The 17096-nt window shown below is 41.9% G+C and overlaps 1 protein-coding gene across 8 annotated transcripts in view; it reads left to right on the top strand.

Annotated features, from left to right (window-relative positions):
* Positions 1-11704, top strand: part of LOC144510005 (zinc finger protein 385D-like) — a 388192-nt gene extending 376488 nt beyond the window's left edge. For 3 of the 8 annotated variants that reach the window (XM_078239165.1, XM_078239123.1, XM_078239156.1), the window contains 3 exons: positions 2627-2808; positions 2906-3028; positions 9077-11698. In XM_078239165.1, coding sequence (XP_078095291.1) covers positions 2627-2808; positions 2906-3028; positions 9077-9322 — 551 coding nt within the window. In that variant the 3' untranslated portion in view covers positions 9323-11698. Of the gene's footprint in view, positions 1-2626; positions 2809-2905; positions 3029-9076 lie in introns of all 8 variants that reach the window. The other 5 variants (XM_078239174.1, XM_078239134.1, XM_078239145.1 and 2 more) reach the window with 4 other exon arrangements.
* Positions 11705-17096: the final 5392 nt, after the last annotated feature.

Below are 17096 nucleotides of genomic sequence, written 5' to 3'. Positions count from 1 at the left end.
AGGAGCTTAAGGCTCCAAAAGCTTGTGGCTTTTGCTACCAAATAAACCTGTTGGACTTTAACCTGGTGTTGTTAAACGTCTTACTGTGTTTAACTGCCCTCCCCAGTGAAAACATGTCACTCCTGTTTCACAAGCAATGGGGACAAATTTACTTCTGCAAGTTCCAACAACAGCAGTCTGAATGTCTTCAAGATCTAATGAAGGACCAGCAAATAAATACAAAAATAGTCACTCCCGTTTTGATTTGATTTGATTTATTATTGTCACATGTATTAATATACAGTGAAAAGTATTGTTTCTTGCACGCAATACAGACAAAACATACTGTTCACAGAGAAAGAAACTAGAGAGTGCAGAATGTAGTGTTACAGTCAAAAGTAGGGTGTAGAGAAAGACCGCAAAGTAAGTCCATTCAAAAGTCTGACAGCAGCAGGGAAGAAGCTGTTCTTGAATCAATTGGTACGTGACCTCAGACTTTTGTATCTTTTTCCCGACGGAAGAAGGTGGAAAAGAGAATGTCCAGGGTGCGTGGGGTCCTTAATTATACTGGCTGCTTAGCCAAGGTAGCGGGAAGTGTAGACAGAGTCAATGGATGGGAGGCTGGTTTGCGTGATGGATTGGGCTACATTCATGACCTTTTGTAGTTCCTTGCAATCTTGGGCAGAGCAGGAGCCATACCAAGCTGTGATACAACCAAAAAGAATGCTTTCTATGGTGCATCTGTAAAGGTTGGAGAGAGTCGTAGCTGAGATGCCAAATTTCCTTAGGCTTCTAAGAAAGTAGAGGCGTTGGTGTGCTTTCTTAGCTATAGTGTCGGCATGGGGATACCAGGACAGATTGTTGGTGATCTGGACACCTAAAAACTTGAAGCTCTTGACCCTTTCTACTTCGTCCCTGTTGATGTAGACAGGGGGATGTTCTCCTTTACGCTTCCTGAAGTTGATTACAATCTCCTTTGTTTTGTTGACATTGAGGGAGAGATTATTGTTGCTGCACCAGTTCACCAGATTCTCTGTCTCATTCCTGTACTCTGTCTCATCATTGTTTGAGATCCGACCCACTATGATAGTGTCGTCAGCAAATTTGAAAACCGAGTTGGAGGGAAATTTGGCCACACAGTCATAGGTGTATAAGGAGTATAGTAGGGGGCTGAGAACACAGTCTTGTGGGGCACCAGTGTTGAGGATGATGGGGGAGGAGTTCTTGGATTCACTGTGGCCTTGCTGTTTGTCCTCTCAGCACCATTAATCTGAGTGGGTCTGGGTCCAAGGCCTAATGCCTCCTTCTTCTTGGGGTCAGTCTTAATGAACACCAGCCTCATTTTTTGCGAAACCACAGAAAAATCCTTGAGAAACCCAGAGCAAGGTTCGTAAGTTTGTTTATTAAGAACAAGTTTATGATTTCACTACAAGCAGAGGGCAGAGGAAATCTTTCTCATTCGTGTTTTAAGTTGCACCCTTCACAAAGTGTCTGCAATAATCTGAGGATTGCAGAATTGCAGCCTTGTTGCTGCCACCATATTTGCCTCGACTAACTCAGATATCCAGTTAGAAAATCCTTTTGCTGTTCCAAGATTATCCAGGAACATATTCTTTTTTCTCAAAAATATTCAGCTTTACCCTTTCCACTCTTATTTTGACTCCAAATAAAAGATCTTTTGTATTTCTTCAACTCCAAAATTGGCTGAGTGTCCTGCTAGCCCACTCTGTCCCACACCCCTGACTCCTTGTAGGGCTACTGTGGGTTCAAGCCTGGTGCTTTTTCTTTTCCATTGATAATACCTCAACAAATTTATCTCCTTCATGAGATCTACCATTCACCTCTTCCTGAAATCCACTTTGGACCCAGCTTGTAACCTGTCAAATAACACTCCTTGACCCAGCCATCATAGACATCATGAATTCTTCTCTTTCCTCAGGCAATGTTCTCTTGCTTTCCAAAGTACCATTGTGACCCTTCCCTATGAAAATATCACTCTTGGTTCCTCCATCGTCCCCAGCATTTGCACCATTAATAACCCATTTTTGTTTAATTTTCTCATTCAGCCACATTTCCACCAATTCTTCTTTAAATCCTGCTCATAGTCCCAAAATTGCGGTCAGTGCCAAAAATATTATACCAGGCGATTCCTATTCGAATGTTTTCCCTTGCAATCCTTTTTTACCTCTCTGCAGTTGGGTAATTCATCCTCCTCCATTATCTCTCCTTCTACTTCCTTTCCCATTGTAACCAGCACATCTCCCGTACAATGTAGTCCATTTGTCCCTATATCAGTGATTCCAGCATGTCTCAAAATGTTAATGTGAGCTCCTTCCTATATCCTACATACACTGCCCTAGAAATTGGTGTGGACGTCACCTTTTTTTTGCCATTATCAGCTACAACGGGAGTAGTTTCTATATATAAGCAAAGGATTCCCAATTATTTCCCACCAACTTTGGCTCCATGACTCTTGTTTTGCTGTCTAACTGTAAATTAGCCGCGACTTCTTTTAACCAGGTTAATCTCTTCATTAGGAACAATATTACAGATACACATTTGGTATCTCTCCGCAAATATGTTCAGCCTTCAATTCAGTTCATAAATTGGTTTTGTTTTAGTGACGTTTTCTCTTTTTCTTCAACAGGGTCTAAGCACAAAACTATGCTGGAAGCTCGAAATGGTGGGGGTCCAATTAAAGCATTTCCCAGACCGGGCGTCAAAGGGAAAACATCCACCAACAAAGGGGTTACCACCGGCTTGCAGAATAAAACCTTTCACTGTGAAATCTGTGACGTGCATGTCAATTCAGAAACACAACTCAAACAGGTTAGTCTTAAGAACATAACAGAAAAACCTTCTCAATGCTGCGTTTTACATTTTGAGATCTATTATTTGTCGAATTTTACTGTTTATTTCAATACAGCACATAAGCAGCAGAAGACACAAGGACAGAGCTGCAGGAAAGCCTCCAAAACCCAAATACAGTCCGTATAACAAGCTCCAAAGGGGTACCAATGCACTTGCGGTAAGCGCATGCATAAATGCGGTAAGCTCAGATAATTAAATCAAACTTCCATATTATTGCATGCTCAGAGGTTGCTTAAGGTAGGCAGGCAGATGCATATCATCATATGGCAATAAGCAGTAAAACGAAAGTGATCTCTAGTAGTTTATTTTTCACACAGTGATAATACATTACATACTGATAATTGCATGAGAAAATTGGTTTGATTTTTCAGATATGAAGTCTTATTTGGCTTTTATGATCAAGCTAAGTGCTATAGGAATTCAAACCCAAAGTTTAGATTTCAATGTAAATGTTGACATATGAGTCACTTAACCTATCTCTATCAAAAGAGAAATGAGACAAGATCATCCACTGCCACCGACGCAGTGTGATGTCTTTTTCAATATTGCGCTGGATAGCGTCATAAAGGGTTGTCAATTCTCAACATTTCTGAAAGAATTGCAGTGATTTTATTCCATAGTTGATATTATGTTGCTGCCAGATTCACCTGAGCAATGAAACGGGATGAAGAGTCCCACCAACCATGTTATTACAAATGTCTTGAATGCTTTGAATCTAAAGAAGGGAGTTAAAAGGAATAGATTCCAAGGCAGACTGAGCATCCATCCCAATTGTAGGTTCAAATTGGTATGTGTGCTTCTTAATGAATATCAAATTCATCCTGCACACTGCCCACCAAATTCTGAATCAGCTTAAGTTTGCCACACTTAAGTAATATTTCCAAATAATTTTCCTTGATTCATAAGGCATCCATAAGGTTTCCCTTTAACTTTAGCTCAGATGCAAGATCGAGGACCAGCCTCTGAGGTGGATTTGTGGCAAATGGAGAAATGTCTGAATATTCTCAAAGGGGAGACAACTGCTTGGTAGCATATCATTTTGCTGATTCCCACACATGTAGATCTATACAAAGGAAATGGCAATGATCAGACCTGGTGGATAGCATAAGGCTTTGATATCCAAAGTATCAAGGTAGTTGGCATGTTGCAGATTTCTCTCATAGGTTCTTACATCATAATAAATCAGATGTCTATAACATAGCTAATGAGGTTTGAGAGCTATATTCAGGTTTGCCCACTACTGTAGCTGGCCTGCAAAGAGACAATCAGCTGCTCCTGAAACTCAAATCTAACAGGGAATGCACCAATTCCTTTTCATTTAGAGAAATGGCCATCAAGACTAGGTCAACATTTGTTGCCCATCCGTAATTGTTCTTGAGGAAGTGGTGATGTGTCACCTTCTTGAACTGCTACATTCTATGGTTAACCTGTGCTTAATGCTCCCTCCACTCACATTGTCTGTATCTTTAAGACCTGGTTGGCTGTAGAGATTCGCATTCTAATCAGTATTCTGTAACTTGATTTTGTGTCTCTGTATGCCCTGTTTGAGAGCAGATATCCACTCCATCTGACGAAGGAGCAGCGCTCCGAAAGCTAATGGCATTTGCTACCAAATAAACCTGTTGGACTTTAACCTGGTGTTGTTAAAACTCTTACTGTCTTAAAATGAAACTAGAGGAGTAACAGGGTTTGGACATTTGTGATGTTAAGAGCTGAGGAGCATGTTTTTTGATGATGAGGGAGAACAAGAAAATAATGAATGAGGCGAGAAGAAGTTTCCACGGATGGAGTTACAAGAAGCTCCAGAGGATTAAAGCCCACCTGACATGAGAGGATGACTCATAGGGAGTCGTCAACAAACCTTATTTGTTGCCCTAGTCATCACTTGTTCCCTCTCTCATCCAAATGTCAAGAGCCTGATGCTCCACATTTCCCTATATCAACAAGGTTAAGTTTGAAACACATTTGGATTTTTTTTTGCCTGCTGATGTTCCTGAAATCTTCCCATCAATAAAATTACCCACGGATAAATAAAAATTGGAACTCACCTGTGTCAATGTTTCCAAATATTTACAAGCAGCATCAAAATCTTCTTTCTGCTGTTGCTAGTAGCCCATAGCTCCTCATGGATGCCCACTTTTGAGCCACTAGATCTGTTCTGAATATATTGCTTTTGGCACGGTGATGGTGCCACACAACATCATGCAGGGTGTGTTCAGTGTGAAAGCGGGACTTTATCTCCACAAGCTTTGTACAGTTGTTACTCTTGCAAATGCTTACATGGATAGAAGCTTCTGGTTCAGGTGGATTAGTAAGGATGAGATCAAGTAGGTTTTTTCCTCTTGTTTATTCTCTCAGCACTTGCCGTGTGCCCAGTCTGGAGATATATCCTTCAGGACTTGGCCAGTCTGGTCAGTGGTGCTCTTGAGCCACTTCTGGTGATGGGCATTGAAGTACCCCAGCCCAAGGACATTGTGTGTCCATGCTACTTTCAGTGCTTCATTTAAATGTGTTTAACAAAGAGGAATACTGATTCATCAATTGAAGGAGGGTGGTGGGTGGTAATCAGCAAGAGATTTCTTATCCATGTTTGACCTGATGACATGAGGTTTCATGGGATCTGGAGTCACTATTGAAGACTCTTGAGGACACTCCGTCCCAACTCTAAACTCCTGTGCCTCCATCTCTGGTGCGTTTGTCCTGCCAAAGAGACAGGACACCCTCAGGGATGGTAATGGTGGTGCCTGGGTACTTGGCCAAAAGTTATGACTCTGTGAGTATCTCAGACGGTCACTTGACTTGTTTGCAGGACAGCTCTCCCAATTATCTCATTAGTACCCAGACATTAGTGAGTTAAATGGCGTACGATGTATGCATACACAGTGTGCTAAAAGGATGATGTCAGCACATTGACATATGTTACGATAAGTTGCGCTGCTAACTAAGGTGATTGTGTGGAGCTTTACATATCTGCTACATGCTTAGTTCCCATTCCTACTGCGGTGGATTCAGGGTCCTTCCTCCTTGCCCCACCTTGGTGGAGGTTGCCGCGCTGTAGCGCTGCCTTCGGGCAGAGAACTGAAGTAGGAGACAATATGATTAGTGCCAGATCAAACCTGTGCTTTTGATAATCCAATGATCAGTGGGGGCGGCACGGTGGCACAGTGGTTAGCACTGCTGCCTCAAAGTGCCAGGCACCTGGGTTCAATTCCAGCCTTGGGTGACTGTGTGGAGTTTGCACATTCTCCCTGTGTCTGCGTGGGTTTCCTCCGAGTGCTCCAGTTCCCTCCCACAGTCCAAAGATGTGCGGGTTAGGTTGATTAGCCATGCTAAATTGACCGTTGTATCAGAAGGATTAGCACGGTAAATACCTGAGATTACGAGAATGGGGCCTGGGTGGAATTGTGTTTGGTGCAGACTCGATGGGCCAAATAAACTCCTTTTGCACTGTAGGGATTCTATGATTCAATGAAAGGTCACCAGAGTCAAGGTGATTGCCAAATGGTCAACATGACAACAGTGATTTGGAACTGAGTCAACTCCTTGTGATAGACTGAAATTATCAATATTTGATCTCGGCAGGCTTGCAATGCTCCAGGGCACAATTAATCATTGTCTAGTCAGCCTGACTCAAAAACAGGGCTGAGAGAGACAGGCCTGTCTTTTGGAGTTGTAACTCTTCCTGTTTGGTTCCAGTTAATACCACAAGACAGTGCCTGAATGGATAAAGGGCTTGGGTGAAGGTTCGCTTTTCTGAATGGTTAAATTTCAGCAGTGCTCTTGTACACATGGGATCCATAATATTTGGCTTTGCTAACCTTTACCTCAGCTTTTACATTAATTATGGGGAGAGATGGCAGTCAAGTGGTTATGTCTCTGAGCTAGTACTGCAAAGCCCAGACTAATAATGGTCAGGGAATATATGCTCAGATCTCACAATGGCAACTAATTAATTTTTAATTCATTAACAGTTAATAAATCTGGAATATAAAGCTAACGTGTCAATTGCTGTAAAACACATCTGGATGTCTTTTAGGGAAGAAAATCTACTGTACTCTGCTGCTTTCGGCCTGGTCTGGCCTACATGTGACTCCAGATCCATAGCAATGCTATTGACTCTTAACTGCTATCTGAAATGGCTTAGCAAGTCACTCAGTCCAAGGACAATTGGGGATGGGCAACAGTTGCTGACCTGGCCAGTGATGCCCACACCCCATAAAAGAATAAAGAAATAAAAAGTCTGCACACTATTGGTGGGATTTTCTGGTCCCGCCCACCCCGAGACTGGAAATTCACACCCAACACACCTTTTACCGGCCCATCAATTCTGCAGTGGGTGGGACTGGAAATTGTATCCCTATATGTGGCAAACAGGGGAAATTTTCCAGCCGTTCACACCGGCAGGATTTTCTGGTCCTGCTGCAGTGAGCAGGGGCTCTACGACATCATAGAATCCCTACAGTGCAGAAGATGGCCATTTGGCCCATTGAGTCTGCACCGACCACAATCCCACCCCAGGCCCTATCCCTCAAATGCCACACATTGACCCAGCTAGTTCCTCTAACCTACACACCCTGGGACACTATGGGCAATTTATCATGGCCAATCAACCTAACCTGCACATCTTTGGACTGTGGGAGGAAACCGGAGCACCCGGAGGAAGCCCACACAGACACGGGGAGAATGTGCAAACTCCACACAGTCAGTGACCCAAGTTGGGAATCGAACCCAGGTCCCTGGAGCTGTGAGGCAGCAGTGCTAACCACTGTGCTACCATGCTTCCTGAGGGATTAAATTACAGAATGTCATATTTGACTGAGCGCCAAATTCTCCATCTTTCCTGCAGTGGCAGCGGATTGTGAACGGCTGGTAAGATTGTGCCAAGAAACTGTGTCAGTTTGGATTTCTCAATAACTTGACATGGAGACTGTTGAATCTTTGCAGGTTCCAGGACTCTAATTGACTAAAAAACAACTTTCAGTGAAATCATGAACCTAAGAGTTTTATTTTGATAATTTATTTAGTACCTCTGTTGATGCCACGCTCTGGAATATATTATTATTTTCCAATAAGGAACCAGCCCTTTATCCATAAGTGAGCTTAAGCATGGCAGAGATCATTTTCACTCTGTGCAACAGATTAAAAGGATGAAAGCAAATCAGCGGTTTGTTTTACATTTCTCCCAATTTTGAAAGAGAGATATAAAATGTGCTGCCAAAATGTGCAGTCCAAAGATGTGTGGGGTTAGGTTGATTGGCCATGCTAAATTGACCCTTAGTGTCAGGGGGACTAGTTGAGGTAAAATTCATGGGGTTATGAGGATAGGGCCTGGGTGAGATTGTGGTCAGTGCAGACTCAATGGGCTGAATGACCTCCTTCTGCACTGTAAGTTCTATGATAACTATGAAAATAATTCAAATTCTAGCATTGAAGTGATCCTGATCAAATTTTGATTGACCATCAATTCACTAAATTGTTGGTAGGACTGAATGGCAGTAAAATTTTCCACTCATCAAATAAGAAAAATAGCATTTGCATTAAACAAAAAAGCTTTCTTTGTATCTGAGTACTTACTTGACTTTTTGAGGTAGAGATGTATGTAATCTTTATTTAACTGCTGATTAAATTAAGGGAGCTTTCCCAACTGGCATTGGACATGGAAAATTAATTTATTTGAAGAATTTGGAGTCCATTCCTTTATCTTTCAATGTGTCTGGACACTTTTTGATCCTGTGTAACTGTGACGACTTGTCATGAATTAATGCTGGCTTCCCATGCCCACCCTTTGGGAATTCAATTTCAGTGTGAATGCTGCATCAGCCAAATTAGATTTTACCTTTTTTTAAAACCGAAGCTTGGAGTAGATATAAATGACTGTTCAGTAATTGGTTTTGTTGTGAATAAATAAGGTATATAATATTGCTTGATGTCTTTTTTTCTTAAAACTGCCTTTTCATTGCTGAAATGAACTTAAGGAGGGCTGGAATTTTCCAGTCTCGCAGGCCTCGCTACTGCTGCCAGTGAGAATGGAGAATTTAGTGCTCAGCCAAATCTCCATTCACGACAGCGGGAATCCCAGCCACGGGCGAGGTCGGAGAATCCCGGCCAACGTATCACATTTAAAATACTTCTGCATTATCAAAGCCCGATTAATGATGTATATCCAGTCAATGCTTTATGTACAAGAATATTTTTGAGATCTTTATTCTAACACACTTCACTGCAGTGTTCTCTTTTACAGGTGAAGTTGGCCTTTCAGAAGGAACTTACTAAGCCACTGGCTGCTCGCCTTTTACCAAACCCGTTTGCTGCAGCAGCGGCAGCTGCAGCTGCAGTGAATTCACCGTTTGCTTTGCGCTCGGGCCCAGCAGCCACTCTATTCCAAACAGCAGCCCTTCCTCCGGCTCTCCTTCGACCAGCCCCTGGACCTATACGGGCAGCGCATACTCCAGTTCTATTTGCTCCTTATTGACCTGCCTATTGTACAGGAGAGAACATTAGGGAAGTAATAATAAAGTACTGCAATAATTCAAACAGGGAACTATGCAGTGATAATCATGGAACTAAATAACATGGAAAGACACTTGCTCTTGCAGTAATCCACGCGGACTTTGAATGGCTGCACCTTTATTCAGCAAAAAGAAGCAAAGCAATTCTTCCATAGGAAAATCTATTACACAGATAATATGAGTAGTTTCTTGTGCTGTAGAAATGTATAGAGTCTGCAAACTACCCATAACAATCAGCCTTTTTACACAGTATTTTCATGTAATGTTTCCATGTCTTGTGAATAGTCTGTAAATGTGTGTAAGGGCATTAACCTAAGTCTTATATGTACATTTAATTTCTTTCTGTAGGATGAAACAAAAACAAAATGGGACACTGTGACAATTGTCTTCATTAACTGTCGGCACAGTCCAGCAGCTTGCTGCCCTGCTATTTACCCAACTATAAACTTGTAAATTGTGTCTTGTGAATTTGTAGTTTTGTGCTGTATATCTCTGATGTAATAATCTGTCTAATATGATTTGCAAATGTTGGAAGGAATGAAATAGCAGATCAGATGTGTTTAATTTTTAAGCATCCGAGTGAATCTTATTCAGGAAGGTGTGTGGCTGCCTTCATGGAATTCAGCGTGTATTTATTTTGAGCAGAGGTAAAACCAAGTATTAAGAGGGACAGACACTCGAACTACCATACATCTTCTCGTGCAGCTCAATTAAGAATTTTATAAAGCAGTGTCTTCAAGTGTAGTTTTCCCACAATAGGTGACTAAATTGTGATTGTGTTTACTTTGAGTTTGCCAGAGCTGAATTAATCTGAAATAATAAACTTATTTTTGTGGGGGCGACAGAGGTCTTGCCAAACAGTCGGAGAACCAGTTTCGGAGATGGGGACCCTGTCAGTCCCGTGGGGGAGGCCCGACGGAATCAAATGCCCATTAGGCATTTAAGTTTCCACTGTCAGGCCTCCCCTGCATTTAGGATCCTTGTAAGAAATCTCACAACACCAGGTCAAAGTCTAACAGGTTTATTTGGAATTACGAGCTTTTGGAGCGCTGTTCTTTCATCAGGTGAGTCTCACTGGTGTTGTGAGACTTTTTACTGTGTCCACCCCAGTCCAACACCGGCATCTCCCCACTTCGGATCCTTGGCAGCTGAAGCCCTGCCCACGAAGAGCAGCTAGCCATCTGCTCATTGCTGCTGGCACCACTGCACCCATCAGAGATCCACGAGTATCTTTGAACCTCAGAGCAAAGGTGAGTGAGGGTGGGATGGGGGTCACAGTGTTGGGGGTCTCAGGATACAGGGGGCAGGGGCATTAGAGGCAAGGGGACAAGGTGGCTTTCAGCAGCAGCACACTTCCTGACACTGGGTTCCCAAAACAGACACCGAGTGCTTGACAGTGAGGGGCGCTCCAAGGAGACCACTAGTAAATCCAACAGAATTTGCTGGGTAAGTTTCAAAGGGTGCGGGAAATCTGTGGGGCCACTGTTTACTGCCTGAGTCACCATTAAATTGTGATGGGCTCAGGCATAATGAGTGTCAATTGTTTCATTAATAATCAGCCTCATTGACGTCCTGCTGCCAGTTCTGCATCTCGCTGGGAGACTGATGCGAGGCCTCTCCCCTGATTAAATGGGCTCACTCGCCATGATTCCCACTGCGATGGGCCACATTAAATCTAGTCCAGTATTTCCATTCAAATGAGTTGTTACACTGAATAAAACAAAAGTGAAAGATGTTTTCTATGCCTATGCTGATTTCTCAGTTTATATTTTTACATCCTTTCTGTTCAACAGCTAGTTGCAACCAGTTTGAATGAATTCCAGATACATGATGAAGCCATTTCTAAATCTGATGCTTTAATGTCTTCTTTCATAATTTGTCTGTATGACTTATATGGTGGACATTTTGTTTTTTTTCTTTATGTCTCTCCATTTGGACATTGAGTTTACAGTACAGCCATGCAATGTCACATACTTCAAAGGAAAGTCTTTAATAGACTTACCTCTGTTTTAACTTCCCTATTCATTCCAGCCTTTTCAGACCTAAGCATAAATGTTCACAGCACAACAAAGCTAGGGAGTCATTTTGCACATTCTAGCTGTTAAAGCCCGCAGCTTTATTGCAGACTATTAGTAGTTTAGCCAAGTGTAAATTGTGACAAGAAAATGATGTTTCCATGTACAGTAACGTCATTAAAAGCTTTCTCAACCTTGTATGTATCATCAGTGATCACCAAAATCACTACTGCAAATGAAACTGATAGCTCAGGACTAAATCTTTAAAGGTGATGTAAAAAGGTTTGCTGAAATAGAAAATAATTTGTTAATAAAGTATTAGTATTAACCAAAAATATACTGTGTTTATTGTAAATGATGTTGATAACTGCAAGGCATTTGAATGGAAATGGTAGCAGTTATTTCACATAGAAAGCAAACTGAAATCCTGCTGTACAGAGTACATGTGTAGTCTTCTAACATGAAAATCTTTGAAATGTGTTTAGTTCACATAAGACACTTGCATGAAAAATAACACTTAACAACAACTAGAGAATAACACAACCAAATTTATATACATTTGAATAAGAAATAGGTAAAGGAATCTATTGAAATCTTAAAATACCCGGCAGATAATTGAACATCAACTGACTGATTCCTGGTGACTTCCCTTAATACTTTGCTGTGTAGTCCTTTTATATTTAATTTCCAAATATTCAAACTAAAACCTGTCCCAGTCTGTTTTGTGTTAATTGATGTACTTTTATATAGCATACAATGTAGGTGAAATCGGTAGGAAATGTCTCATGCTTTTACACACAGTTGTTGCAAAAGACAACCCCACGCAACTTTGGATTGAAGGTTTGAGAGGTGACAGTCTGGATTACGATCGAAGTGAAAAATTCTGCACTATTTTAATAGATAATTTACAATTTTCCTCAATAACTAACAGCCTAAATTTGGGGTGTTAAACTCTTAAAGTAGTCAATTTATTAAGTGATGCTGAACTCTGAACCTGGTGATGAAACATGTCCAAAATAAAGCAGTTGGAGTATTGAACACTTGAGTTGCAGACAGATTTTTTAAAACTGAAAAAATAAAAGCAGATCATACTAACTGTATTTGCAATACATTGCATCTTGCAAAGATTCCTCTAACAGTCTTAGCTGCTAGTCAGTGGGAAGTAAAGTGTGAGCTATTGCTATTTAAATTGGGCACAGTAAGGAGTCTCACAACACCAGGTTAAAGTCCAACAGGTTTATTTGGAATCACGAGCTTTTGGAGTGCTGCTCCTTCATCAGGTGAGCACCTAGGCCCACTTCCCTAACTGATCAAGATCCCCCTGTAATTTTTGATAACATTATTTGCTTTCAATGATACCTCCTAATTTAGTATCATCTGCAAACTTATTAACCATGTCAGGTACAGGAAGGCATTAAAAAAGAAGAGATGCATGCAATAAGGGTACAACTGTTATCATTTGTGACTTTAATTTACATATAGATTGGACAAAGCAAACTAGCAATTGTATAGTGGAGGAGGAATTCCCAGAGTGTGTACGTGATAGGTTTTTTTTTAGACCAATATGTTGAGGAACCAACCAGAGAACAGGCTATTTTAGACTGGGTACTGTGCAATGGGAAAGGATTAATTAACAATCGTGTCGTGCCCAAGGACCCCAATCGGGTCCCTTGGGGAAGAGTGACCATAATATGATAGAATTTTTCATTAAGATGGAGAATGAATAGTTGAATCCAAAATTAGAGTTCTGACTCTAAATAAAGGAAATTATCAGGGTATGAAGCACAAATTGGCAAGGATAGATTTGGGAACCTTACTAAAGGGTTCACAGTGGATAGGAAATGGTTCATATTTAAAGAACATGTTCATAAATTACAGCAATTATTCCTTCCTGTCTGTCCTGCTTAACCATGCCTTATAAAATAAATTAGTGATAATGTTAAGTCCAAAGAGAAGTCATATAAAATTGCCAGAAAAAAACAGCAAGCCTGAGGATTGGGAGCGTTTTAGAATGCAGCAAAAGAGGACAAAGAAAATTGATCAAGTGGTGGAAAATAGAGTATGAGAGCAAAATTGCAGGGAACTTAGAAACTGACCATAAAAGCTTCAATAAACATGTGAAGAGAAAAAGATTAGTGAAGACAAAAGTAGGTCCCTTACAGTAATGGGATTGGACAAAACCAGCATGGGTTTATGAAAGGCAAATCATGCTTAACAAGTCTACAAGAGCTTTTTGAGGATGGAGCTAATAGAAAAAGATAAGGGAGAACCAATGAGTGTGGCATACATAAGGCTTTGCTTAAGGTTCATTGTAAGAGGTTAGTGGGCAAAATTAAAGCACATGGGATAAGGAGTACTGGCATGGATCGAGAATTGGTTGACAGAGTGGCAGGCAGTGACTAGTGGGGTACTGCAGAGATCCATCCTTGGACCCCAGTTGTTCACAATATATATATAAATGTTCTGGATGAGGGAATCAAATGTAACATTTCCAAGTTAGCTGATGACACATAACTGGGCAGAATTGTTAGTTGGAAGGAGGCTTCAAGTTGAGTTAGAGAAGTTGAATGAGTGGTCAAACACTTGGCAGAGCAAAACAAGGTGGCTAAATGTGAAGTTATACATTCTGGTGTGACAATCGGTGTGAATTAAAGAAGGCATTGCCAGCCTCTGAACTGGACACTGGGGGGTTGTATTCAGGCTACTGCCAGGCTTCAGATTCAGGAGGGGTCCTGTCTGCTGCCAGTAAGATTCCTATAGTTTCACCAATTTGCCCCTAAGCAGGTATCTAAAAACTGTTGATGAGCTGCCCATTGCTGCCGTGCAGATAGCTGATGCTGGTCTCACCCCACTGCTCAGAAACAGGAACGCACCAGGGAGCTGACCTCGACCTGATATTAGCTAACATTCCCTGTTGCCTCTAAAGCTGTGTCCAAGCAGCTGATAATTAGATTCTGTTCAGTCTGTGTGAGCCCCCCTCACACTCTGGGCTGCCCCCCTCACACTCTGGGCTGCCTCCCTCACACTCTGGGCTGCCCCCCTCACACTCTGGGCTGGCTCCCTCACACTCTGGGCTGCCTCCCTCACACTCTGGGCTGCCCCCCTCACACTCTGGGCTGGCTCCCTCACACTCTGGGCTGCCTCCCTCACACTCTGGGCTGCCTCCCTCACACTCTGGGCTGCCCCCCTCACACTCCGCATAAGCAATCATTTTGCCATATTCCACAAAACTACTGGAAAAGCTGACAACAAACTGCTTTTTTGATTTGATTTGATTTGATTTATTATGGTCACATGTATTACTATGCAGTGAAAAATATTGTTTCATGCGTGCTATACAGACAGAGCATACCGTTCATAGAGAAGGAAACAAGAGAGTGCAGAATGTAGTGTTACAGTCATAGCTAGGGTGTAGAGAAAGATGAACGTAATGCAAGGTAGGTCCATTCAAAAGTCTGACCGCAGCAGGGAAGAATCTATTCTTGAGTTGCGAGAGTACGTGACCTCAGACTTTAATATCTTTTTCCTGAAAGAAGAATGTGGAATGACGGAAGAGAGAATGTCCAGGGTGTGTGGGGTCCTTAATTATGCTGGCTGCTTTGCCAAGGCAGCGGGAAGTGTAGACAGAGTCAATGAATGGGAGGCTGGTTTGCATGATGGATTGGGCTACATTCATGACCTTTTGTAGTTCCTTGCGGTCTTGGGCAGAGCAGGAGCCATACCAAGCTGTGATACAACCAGAAAGAATGCTTTCTATGGTGCATCTGTAAACTTGGTGAGAGTCGTAGCTGAGATGCCAAATTTCCTTAGTCTTCTGAGAAAGTAGAGGCGTTGGTTGGCTTTCTTAACTATAGTGTCAGCATGGGGGGACCAGGGCAGGTTGTTGGTGATCTGGACACCTAAAGACTTGAAGCTCTCGACCCTTTCTACTTTGTCCCCGTTGATGTAGACAGGGATATGTTCTCCTCTACATTTCCTGAAGTTGATGATAATCTCCTTCGTTTTGTTGACATTGGGGGAGAGATTATCATTGCCGCACCAGTTCACCAGATTCTCTGTCTCATTCCTGTACTCTGTCTCATCATTGTTTGAGATCTGACCCACGACAGTGGTGTCGTCAGCAAACTTGAAAATCAAGTTGGAGGGGAATTTGGCCACACAATCATCGGTGCATAAGGAGTATAGTAGAGGGCTGAGAACATAGCCTTGTGGGGTACCGGTGTTGAGGATGATCGTGGAGGAGGTGTTGTTGCCTATCCTTACTGATTGTGGCCTGTGGGTTAGGAAGTTCAGGATCCAGTCGCAGAGAGAGGATATGAGGCCCTGGCTACAGAGTTTGGAGATGAGTTTCGTAGGAATAACAGTGTTGAAGGCTGTGTACTAAATCAGTGATAAGGGTTCATAGCTACGTTCGACCAGTTTCAACTTCATCCAGCATAGAGATGCGATTGTTTATCAACCCAAGAAAATGAACTCCTGAAGTTTATTCTGAGCAGAAACAGAATAGTTCTTAATGCCACCGTGACTTGGAGTGGAGAATACACCCATGGATGGAGGGCAGGTATACACAACAATTATGCTGTTGCATTCCAGTGATATTTAAGGTACTGACATTTAAAAAAAATAAAGGTTTAAGTGTGCAAAATATGACTGAAATCTGCAAATGTGAAATAAACAAATTTTAAATACTGTTTTTTGTCTTTCCAAATGTTTGTAAGATGTAATGCTTGATCTGAAACATTACATTATCCTTTAATCCAACCATATCCTATAATATTTGGAAACATCAGTGAATGATTTCATTCCTCACTGTTGGATAATCGACATTCCACTTTCCCATGTAATGTGCCATGTGTCCTTTGTAAGAATGAACACAAACAAGCTTCATAAATTTGAAAATCAGTTTTTAATTGGAACTTCATGCCTTAACAATTGGGGTCTGATATATGGAAGTATCTTCAAGCTGGGTTTGACAAAAATAAATTAAAAATCAGATTTAGCCATGCTAACAGTTCAAATGTAATTAAATAGTTGAGAGGGCTTTATGCAGCCTCCTTTAAATGAACCAGCAAGCTCCCTTCTGCTCTTCAGCTGTCTCACACTTAAGCCACATCTTTGTGTTTTCACCAGGAAAACGAGCAGCAGTATCTCAATTTTTCATCTTAATCTAAGTAATCAACATAAAATGCCACATGACTTTGCATAGCACTTCTGCTGCCTAGGAAACGCTTTGCGGACAATGCTTTCTTGAAAGCAGAGACTGAAGTGGAGAATTAACCATTACTTGTTGACTCTAAGTTCAGGCTATGGGCAGAATTCTTCCATTTTGTGCAGTGGCTTTCTGCCCCAGCTGGGCAGAAAGACGCAATCTTGTGCCAGGTTCAGTGCTTGAAACCTGATTAATTTTGCGTGTTCACTTCCGATACTTCTGGCAAGTCAGCAGTTGTTTCGTCCAGCCGCCTTCAGCTGACAGGTTCAAAGTTCCAGGCGCCACATGTAAACACCAGTCCAGCACCCTTATATCACTCTCTCCAATCCACCTGGCTTCACCAGACATGCAGGATGTCAGAAACCCAGAGGGAAAAGGTTGGCAGCCTCTAGGAGAAGCCTGTTTCTTGGTCAACCACCCTTCCCCCAAGCCCATCTCCTGCGAGGCACCCATGCCCCACTTGGACCTTTACCCACCACAAGTGGAGTTTTCATCCATCCCCTTCCAGTAAAT

Source organism: Mustelus asterias, chromosome 2 (assembly GCF_964213995.1).
Source record: "Mustelus asterias chromosome 2, sMusAst1.hap1.1, whole genome shotgun sequence".
Lineage (NCBI taxonomy): Eukaryota > Metazoa > Chordata > Chondrichthyes > Carcharhiniformes > Triakidae > Mustelus > Mustelus asterias.
The sequence above is the reverse complement of the archived record's forward strand: the minus strand, read 5'-3'. Positions and strand labels throughout refer to the sequence as shown.